The sequence below is a fragment of the Ylistrum balloti genome, unplaced genomic scaffold (assembly GCF_031769215.1).
Source record: "Ylistrum balloti isolate Yb309-2 unplaced genomic scaffold, AGI_CSIRO_Ybal_v1 Utg369616, whole genome shotgun sequence".
NCBI lineage: Eukaryota > Metazoa > Mollusca > Bivalvia > Pectinida > Pectinidae > Ylistrum > Ylistrum balloti.
The window spans coordinates 1,770,348-1,781,258 of record NW_026781889.1 but is presented as its reverse complement, the minus strand read 5'-3'; the positions used below and the strand labels follow the sequence as shown (position 1 = coordinate 1,781,258).

Genomic DNA, 10,911 nt, shown 5'->3' with positions numbered 1-10,911 from the left:
TCATTTATTTACAAATGAAAAATTGTCAAAAATGTTCCACCAGATCATCATTGTGTATAACTGATGTGTGTAGGTATATAAATGAATAATAATAATAATAATAATAATAATAATAAATTTATTCAGGATAAAGATGTACAGATTTGTATACAAAATATATGAATATATGGCACATATAACATGTTGTACACAATCATGAATAAGTTGTTTGCTACTAGCTAGTGATATTTATAAATAAAGACAGAAGTATATATATCCTAGGATTTCCCAAAAAAAAAGCGTTGAAACGCTTATTTCCATTGGGGTCCTTAAAATGGATTTACAAATGTATTTCCATCAATAATATACATAATAACTATCATGTTTCTTTTGCATTTTGTTTTGAAAGTGACATTTCACTTGGATTTTGAACTTAAGCTTGTTTGGTATACTTTTAATATAATCTGGAAGAGATTTCCATTCTTTTGCGCCTGTATAGTAGAATGTTGTAGATTCTTTATCTTGTACTGATGGGAGACTGAAATTATATGCCGAGGATCGAGTATTTTGTAGACATGGATTCTTGTTAAAGGATATATACATACAGTTTGGAGCCTTTTCATGGAAAACATTAAACATATGATTCATTCTGATTTGACTAACCCTATAATTAATGTCTAATATGTTTGTACGCAAAAAATCACTGCATCTTATGCTGTGCCTATTTTGAACATTCAAAATAAATCTTATTACTTTGTTTTGTGCTAATTCATATTTTAGTTTTTTGACAAACCTTCATACCAACCAGCACTGGCATAGTCGAAATTACAAAGAATCAATGCCGAACATAGAGGTTTTTCTCGACCTATACGATAGACATCGGTCGTTTCTGTAGAGAAATTTTAGTCGTTGATTTACTTTTTTACCAATGGAAACTACAATTTCTTCACCTGATAGCAAATCGTTAACGATTTGATTTTTTGATTTTGATTTAAACATATTTATTGCCCCAAAATTGAGCAGAGGATTAGGCACAAGTTATTTCAACTTATGACCGCCTTTTCCTCTAATACAATACATGATAAATATTTACATGATATCATTAACAAGGCAAACATAATATATTTAACATTTAGTACATTTTACTTAAAATCTGTTGCTGGATTTGATAAAAATTTGCACGTGTCTGAATACTTATGTATTGGTGGTTAGGGACAGATTTTCATTTCCAAATAAAAATAGATGTAAATTCACTTGATCTAAATTCAACATGTTTATACTTTGAAAAAATGATATTCTTACCCTATCATAAAGCTTACATTCTTGGAAAAAGTGCCCAACATCCTCACAGTAATGTCCACAAGCACACGATGGGTTATCGTTAACGTCTATACCAAGATATTTTATTCACTTCATAACTTCAATGTCATGATTATTGCAAAATATTTTAAAATTCATATTTGTTGCCTTATCCAATTTTCTTTTAGGGCCAACAATAATACTTACTAAATGTAGAGAAAGCTTGTTATCTACTAACCATTCTTGACAGGACTCTAACACCAAAGACATTTTTGCGCTATTACTGCTGGGTTTAGATGGGAAAAAAGTATAATAGAATTGTCTGCATACAACATCAACATGCAGTTAGAATCAATGCTGACTTGCATTTCATTGACAAATATCAAGAACAGAAGAGGACCTTATAAACTCCCCTGAGGTACCCCACATTTTATCTTACATGACTCATATGTTACTCCATTAATATCTACAATTTGTTTCCGTCCCGAGAGATAGGATCTAAACCATTTTCGGATTCCACTCCAAGAACAGAGAGCTTATCACATAAAATATTGTGGTCAACTGTATCAAAGGCTTTTGGCAAGTCGAGCAATACCATACCTGTAAACAAACCCTTGGGAAGATTGAGATTTGATGTGGTCTAACATATGTATTAAACATGTGTCAGTAGAATATATTTGCTTCTGAAACCGGACTGAAGTTCATAAAGTAAGTTATTTCTGACCAAGAAAGTTTCTCTAACTGGCTATACACAGCGCGTTCGAGGATTTTAGATACTACACTTAGAATAATAACAGGTAACATTTAGATGATTTAAATTTACCCATACATTGTGATTTAGATTTGATATTGTATGGTAATAATGATCATTCTTTTGAAACAAACTCGAAAATTTTTTGAATGTCCAAAACTTTATTAAATCTAGTAATATGTTCACTTGACGTCATCCGCCTAAACTAACCCCCCCCCCCCCCCCCCCCCCCCCCTCTCTCTCTCTCTCTCTCTCTCTCTCTCTCTCTCCTAAAATATGTAGTTACTGTATTTGTTGTCATATTGCTATTGCGTTGTCTAACTATATTTTGTTATATATTGAGGAAAGGGTGTTTCATAAGTTATAATAACTTGTACCTAATCCTGTTGTAATAATTTTTGCAATAAAATATGTTTTATTCAAATACTAACAGGTCTTTAGTTTTCGGCATTAAGTCTATCCTTTTTCTTGAAAAGTGGTTTGACTTTGGCTACTTTTAAATCATATGGAACAATACCCTCTGATATTGACATATTAATAAGAAAAGTGAGGTGAATTTTAATAATTGGTGCAGCATCTCTGAGAAATCTAGCTAGCAAAGAATCAAGTCCCGTATATTTAGATGTATTCAATTTACAGAGCTCTTTATAAACAAAGTTTTCATCCACATGCTTTAAATTAAATTTGTTACAACTTTTGGATCTATAGAAGTTTTTTACTGTATCTGACGAAGCAACATATTTCCCCTTTCCTTGGGGTAACGTCTTAACTAAATTGGCAGCAACATTTGAAAAGTAATTATTGAAATGGTTGGCTATTTCCACATTATCGTGGCAATTTTTTTCATTTGTTTTCAGAACTATACTAGAACCTGATTTGGTATTTTATTGATAGCCCATTTGTTTGAATTGTCTCCACAATTCCTTTGGGTTGTTTCTATTTTCTTCAATTTTCTTGTTGAAAAAATTAGACCTTGCTTTTTTGCAAAGAGGGTAAGGAGGGTAAGGGGAGATATGATTGAGCAATATAGTAAACGGTGTATACAACAAGGAATGCTGCAATGCCTTATCATTATGGGAGGAAGCATCACAAAGACATAGTTGCAGAGGAAACTCAATGAAGATATATCCCAAGAGAGCAACATGCACATTACGGAAAAACAATTTCTATATAAGAACTGTCAAGATATGGAACAGTCTACCAGAATCAATAGTATCCGCACCCAGTATAAATGCTTTCAAAAACGCCATAGATAATGACTGGAATAATCAAGAACTAGTATATAACTACAAAGCCGAAATAACATAATTTATATATGGAAAACAGAACTGTAAATTTTATTTTGAATGCTTTATTTTATACTCAGAAGTTACAGTTTTTTTTTGTTATGGAGCCTGGTATAGAGGACTACAACAGTCCTGCACCGGAATAAACTTAACTTAACTTAACTTAACAGTATTTGAACATGCTTTCTGGTTTTCTTATACATGCGCAGGTCATCTTCCTTTCCAAACTTAAAAAAGCATCGGAAAGACACTTAAGTTTACTCTATTGCTCTGTGTGACATCCAACGGGTTTCCCGTATGTTGTTCAGGGAGGTAGTCGGCGGCTAATACAATGAGCAACGCCTTACTGTTCACGGAGTAGCCGAAACAAATCCGCGATACTAAAATTGAAACAAGCTACAGACACGCAGTTCGTGGTTTTCCAAAAACACTTTAGTATAGAAAGAAATGAAAATAAAATATCTTAAACTTTAGCACTACGGTTAAATATTCAAACACTGAATGATATTTTTTAATCATAATAATTTTGAAAAAAAAAGATTGTTTTCAAGAGCTTGTGGTACATCTGCCGTAAAAAAGGAAAACACACATACACACACGAGTTGCTCCCCTTTTTTAAATAAAAATGGCACAGGCTCGTAGCATTCTCTCTCGGTTCCGGGGTTGTCTTGCGGGTGCTGCTATTGGAGACTGTATCGGGTCAGAATTTGAGACTCTATGGGCCAATTCGATTGACATCACAAAAATACTCGGCGTAGATAATCAGATTCGTGAAGGTATTACCATGCTAACTTGCTCATTATATATAAGCTGACGAAACAGGACTGACACCACTGTTGTGGAAACGAAAGTAGCTTGTTGTAGTTATTAACAGATGGTTACAATGCTTATCATATGTGTAAATACTCCTCACGATATCGATTTCCTATTGTTTTCTAACATATGTATAGCTGATTTAAAGCTTCTAATGTATTTACAACTTGATATTATTGGCAAAAGTTAGTTGTAAATTAATATTTCCGTCTACTGTGCATTATACAAAGTGGAGTGGATTTTACATGAGTGGTTTACATTTCAGATACAGGTGCCTGTGATTTAACTCAACGAAAATTTCTATTATTCAAATTGTACTAGGAATGAGTAATGAAAACACTTTCCCACCGTTGGGGTTAGAACTAGCGACCCTTCAGTTTCTAGCCAGACACTGCAAATCAACCAATGGGAAATTCATTAAAAAAATGATGAACTTATACATGAAAACAAATTTTTGCTGGTGTTTGTTAACTATGAGAGAAAAGAGCCCTTTGCATAATGTTTGAATCTTCAGTTAATACAGGCTTAGGTGTGAGGGTAAGTATTTTTTTTATTCAGTTGATTATCAAATAATTTTGAGATACAAATGCTATTAACTACATTGTTGTTAGTGGCAGAAAAAAGAAGTAAAGGAGAAGGGGAGATATTGAAAGGGAAAATATGGGAGTTCACAGACGACACGGCCATGGCACGAAGTGTGGCAAAGTCTCTTATCGAACAAAAAGGATTCAATGCCAAGGATATGGCATGCAGGTAATTGATAGCAATAAGTTTAATATTGCTAGATTTTTTGTCAATACCTTTCTACATGCACCGCTTATATGCTTATTTTGGTTTTGTTCTATTTGAAAGTTATTTGATGTAAAAATTAGCCTTAGTTTGATAAGGATATACTTTTTCTTGTTTTTGTTTTGTAACTTGTTTCGCACTTTAATCTCAATCTATTTAACAGAAAAAAATAGAAACTATGTGTTTTAATCCAGTTTTGAATTGAAATTGTAAGAAATTCGACAAACTTTCACCTCAACATTTTCTATGAAAATCCCCCAATATCTGATGTTTAGAATACCATAGATATGTAGTGATTGCCAATTGGTTTAATTGTCCCTTTTAATTTCTGTGTGACTGATGTACACATGGATGGAAAAGACAGAAAAATTTTTAAATATTGTCAACCAATTCAGTTTTTACAAGGAGCAGTTATATTTTTAAAATTGCTTGAAATATACCATGTATACCTGGCAAGAAGCCAATGACCTAAATTCAAGGAAATAAATTCTTCTGCAGTGAAATTACAAACAAATACTATTTTGTTGTCTTATAATAAAACAATCAATATGCTCGGAGGTGTGTTTTCAGAATTGAGGCATTAATACTGTAAGTGGAACGTTTTATTTCACATTTGTATGGAAATTTCAGATTTTCCAAGGAATATTTAAAGGATCCTTATAGAGGGTATGGTGGATCAGTGGTAGTAGTTTTCCAGAAACTACATGATACTGAATATAAGGATCCTTTTGGACCAGCAAAGGAACAGTTTGATGGGAAAGGTTCCTATGGCAACGGGGGAGCCATGAGAATAGCTCCGGCTGGTTTGTTCGGATATAAAGACAATGACTTCCACAGACTACGGGTATATACACTTAAATGGCATGAAGTCTTTTGAAAGAGTTATTGGCCTTGGTTCATTTTTACTCCAATGATATTATAGGTTTACATGAGAAGAAACTTATGACTGGTGCCTTGTAACAGGATAACATCAGATAATAATCACCGTACAAGTGTCTTGACGTAGAAGTACAATAATGTGCGTCTAACTGTCAAGTTATCTCTACTCTGATTTGTCAACGGTTGTGTTGCTAGACTCTTGATTTAATGTGTTACATGAAATGTGTTTTTTGCATTGAAAATACAAGAGTCCTTATTGTAATTGTTATTTATAAAGTACACATATTTGACATATTTTAGATTCTCTAACTGTAAATTCAAAATAACTGTATAGGTACCATCTGATATGCCTAATGATCATGATGCTGTTAATATTGTCTTTTACCTTTATCATCACTTGAATCTGTGATTTAATTAATTTGTATTGTTTGTGGTAGGAATTGGCCCAGAACATCACCAGCATCACACATTCCCATTATCAGGCCATACAGGGGGCAGTCCTTCAGGCTTATGCTGTCTACTTAGCACTGAGAGTAGAAGGTCATGTGGATACTGATAAATTTCTTGATGACCTGATTAAGCAGATGAAACTTATGGAGACAGAAACTGAGAAATTAACGAGAGAGAAAAATGAATCTGTTGCTCAGGACAGAGGAGAAGAAAGGTGTTCATGATGTTCTATTTCTTAAATTAGTATTTTCATTACAATTAGAAAAAGATGTTAAGAGATCAAAGTATTTGAATTAGACTCCAAGTCATACCAATATCTAAAATTAGTACCAAATCCAGCTTCAGCATCGTTTGTTTAATTCAGTAAATTCTTGCACTCACAATATGTCAATCACTACAGAATTTAAATGTAATTAGATATGTAATTTATGAACAATTTGATACTTGATAATTTTCAAAGGGTAGCATCAAGTCATCATGGTGATCACTATGATAAGTGGTTAAAACATCAAATTGGAATGTCATGACTTTTAAAAGATTTTCACATTGTATGTCCCATGTCATGAAATGACGAGGTCATATACCAGCACTGATGTCCTTAGTTGTTATTCTGTCCTCATTTCATTTTCATTCATTACTCTGTTATTATTGAGATGTTGAGATGAAATTTGATACTTACAATCACTTATACCCTCACTTAAGTAAGAGGTGGATGGATGGGTATAAACATGTAGTATATACTTTGTCTTTGCTTGTAATGTCATGAACCACTGATTGAATTTTGGTGGCCATGGGTCAAGGTTAAAGGTCAAAGGAGACTTGAACACTTTTGAAATAAAAAGGCTTGTGTACAAGATATCACAAGCTCCTTAAATTATCAACCTAATAGTTTGAGATCAGAAAAACATGTTGGGTGGATGAGAATATTATCAATGCATTTTGCAGGTTTTTTTTTCTATTATGAGAAGATTAATGGTTTCAAGTCGAAATTTGGTTCTTGTCAACGTAATTTTCTCATTCTCTTCTAAAGTTCTCACTGTTGGATTGAAATATGGATATGAACATGGATTATTGTTTTGTGATGAAAAGATGCATGCCAAGATGATAATGATTTAGTTCCATTACTAGTGTTTTATTTTATTTCCAATGAGCTTCATATACTTTCCAGAAGTTCTCCATACATTAAACTGAAATTTAGTTTTTGTAGTTGTAATATGAGAAGATACTGGTCGTACCTGGTTACAGGACACAAATCCTCCATATTTTATTATACTAGAAGATGAAAAAAAATTTAATGACTTATTAAAGATACACAACTTTTGTATCATTTGGCCACTCAACTGAATCAGTAATAAATGAATAGCTATAGCTATTTATGTGATTTTTTATGCACACAGAATAAAGTTATGATCCAAGTCAATGGAGGTAAAGATCGCATTTGTCCAAGTTAATGTTAAGACACAAGGGGTGCAACTGATTGGATTTACCTCAAATTAACTGTAATAGAACTCTCTTTGGGCAATCTTGTTATATCTCAGTTCAATAATTCCAATTCCATCAATTGCATTATTTTCAATTTTTGAAACATTGACTCCACCACACATTGAATTTCAGACATTACAATTGGTCAATTCCTGTAAAATTTCTTTCAGCAAACAAGCGGTACCTGTCACCAATTATTTTACTTCATCAATTTTATCTGTTTGTACCAAATCAGTTTGTTATCTGCCTCAGCACTGAGCATTGGTCATCCAATACCTGACACAGTCTGGAAAGTGAGGAATACATCTTTTTAAAGCAAATAACAGTAAAAAGCTGCACAGTGGGAGGTATCTGTGTCACTCCAATATATCTAGTTTCTTGAATGAATATATCACTGTTTTTGACTTTGCTTTTACAGGAGCACGGCATCAGAACACCCATACTGTGATAAATTGGAAAAGATCAGGACATTTCTGAAACAAGACACTCCACCTACCGCTGATGAAATCAATAAAGATTTAGGTAAAACTACAAACAAAAAGCTTACAATCAAAATGTCCATTGATCTTTTTCTTAGTGTATTATGATATCTTACTGTAAGGCATTGTATCCAGTTTCAACACTATGGTGATGATTGAAAGTTGATATTAAACTCTTCAACTTGTAATACATACAACAGAACATTGGCTCAGACTTGAAGTTCAAGGAGGAGGGAGCTTGGGCTTATTTCAGGGCAATGTTTGTGTTGGCTTTGTGATAATCCTGGGTAACTGAGTTAAAGGCTTGACCAGCCCCCTATATAAATAATGTTTTGAAAGAAAAAGAAAAAAATCCAACTGACCCATCTTAATGTTTTCAAACATGTAACCTTAAACATATATACCTACATTGTGTATTATTATTATCAATTTTTGGCTTGTAATTTTATCAAAGGATAAGGAGAGGTTAGTTCTGTCCATTTTTCTTCTTTTTACCCTTTAGGAACAGAGATATCAGCTGTAGAGTCCGTTCCTGCTGCTATCTTCGCCTTCCTCTACTCAGCTAAAGAAATTCCACATTTAGAGGTGAGATGTAAAATGTTTAAACCAAGGATTCTTGAGAACAAATTTACATATGATATGTAATGGATTCTGGGAGTATCTTAAGTGCTGAGGTAGTTTTCAAGGAGATTTCAGTGATGTTCAGAATGTGTTGGTCATAAACTAAGCTTCATCTTAATCAGCCAGAGACGTATATACTTCTTTGTATCATTTAATCACATCATTGTGACGTTAGGATTTTAGATAGATAATTGTGCATTTACATTTTTGCCTGTTTGTCTTTAGGATTCAATTTCGGCAGTTTTACCAAAAGATTGAATTGAAAAGGATGTATTTTTCAGGCAAATCATGAAATGAAGCATTATGGTTTTTTTTTTTTTTCTTCAAATGTTTCTATGTCAAAAATATTTGGTCATGTTTTTTTTGTCATGATTTTTAGCTCACCTGGCCCGAAGTAGTTGAGCTGTACCGAAAGGCTTAGGGTGCTTATATTGGGCCTGTGGCATGCTGGGATGCAGGGTTACTAATTTTGTTCATATGATTGGCATTTTCTCTTTTTAAAGGTCACAGGGGTCAAATGTGTCAAAATCGTATAACAGATTCTTCTCAATAGTAAAAGGTACAGGCAGTTGATAGTGGTGATATAAGGGCTACTGATTTGTTCAAATAATTGACCTTGACCTATGTTAAAGATCTTTTGGGTTAATTGAGTTTAGAGCTTAAAATTTCTTTTTCAACAAGCAATAGGTTTGGAGTAATGGCATTTGTGTAGTAGCATGTATTAAGAATATGATTTCAGGTTTGCAGAAAATGTTTTTATGAACCAACAATGTCTTCTTTGTAAGCTGTAGAGTAGTTGAGCAATTCATGTTAGACCTATTTTCATATATAAGTCTTTAGAGTCAGATAACTGTTTGTTTTATGACATAAAAGACAGAAACCTTTTTGAGGATGGTTGAAGTTTTATAACTTTATGGCCCACAGAACAGAAAGTTGTTTGAGATTGGTCAAAGCTTTATCATTTTATGCTGTACAGAACAGAAACTTGTTTTAAAACAGCTGAAGGTTAAAACTGTTTGACAAAAGACAGAAACTTGTTTTAAACCAGCTGAAGGTTAAAACTGTTTGACAAAAAGACAGAAACTTGTTTTAGAATGGTTTTGTCACATTATGACTGGTTGAAAATTTATCATTTTTTTATCTACAGGACAGAAACCTGTTTGAGAAGACAGTGATATATGCAATATCTCTGGGCGGTGATTCAGATACAATCGCCAGCATGGCTGGAGCTATCGCTGGAGCATGCTATGGAGAAGAACAAGTGCCTGATCACTGGAAACTTTGTTGTGAAGGAGTGGAGGATGCTCTGAAATATGGAGAGGAGCTCTACAAACTGTCACAGCTGAGTGAGGCAGAAAACAGATGACACGTTGTCACAAGGTTCAAGGTCATTAGAGCTAGGTTTTAAGTCACATGAAGAAGGAAATGACTCATTAAAGCACGCTAAGGATTAGCTAGACTCAAAGTAAACTCAGTCATGAACACAAAAAATAAATGATTGAGGGCTGTGAGAGAGAAAATGAAATAAGAGTACCTGTCAATATAAGGATGTAGAAACAGGACTAAGTAACTTCAGGTTAACTATCACACGTAAAGGACATATAACAAGGCAGTTATACTTAAGTATGTATCCTTCAAGAAACCCAGAGAGTCCACATCTGACCTAAACCAAGTGGAAGGGTTATTAGTGGGCAATGAAGAAGCATGTATTACAATTGAGCTTAATACCAGGTATAGGCATACTGCCAGATCAATGCAATAATCATGTTAGCCAAAAATACAGTATCTGTGATTCTGGTTTCCTGACTACTTTTTTTTGCTACCGGCCCCAATTTTTTCAATATCTTTTTGGGAGAAAAAAACCCGCAAAATTTTGATTTTGGTCATTTCTTCTTGCTCTGCGATCCCCATAAATACTAGTACACTGTTGCAAATTCACTTTGATGTTTGACAAACATTTATACAGATTGATGTCATACATTCTGTCCACACCTTTCTATTCAGACTAATCTAATATTTACAATGGAAGCCACTTTACGGAATCTCGCTTAAGTTGTCATTCTAAACCTACAAATAAATTCTC

General features: G+C 33.5%; 1 protein-coding gene across 1 annotated transcript; it reads left to right on the top strand.

Annotated features, from left to right (window-relative positions):
- The first annotated feature begins 3,940 nt into the window (after positions 1 to 3,940).
- On the top strand, positions 3,941 to 10,627 carry LOC132548354 (ADP-ribosylhydrolase ARH3-like). Its single transcript, XM_060212214.1, has 7 exons — positions 3,941 to 4,091; positions 4,740 to 4,881; positions 5,548 to 5,761; positions 6,234 to 6,460; positions 8,147 to 8,250; positions 8,710 to 8,792; positions 9,976 to 10,627. Exons 1-7 carry the CDS (start codon positions 3,941 to 3,943, stop codon positions 10,192 to 10,194), a joined length of 1,140 nt encoding a protein of 379 aa, XP_060068197.1. The 3' UTR covers positions 10,195 to 10,627.
- Positions 10,628 to 10,911: the final 284 nt, after the last annotated feature.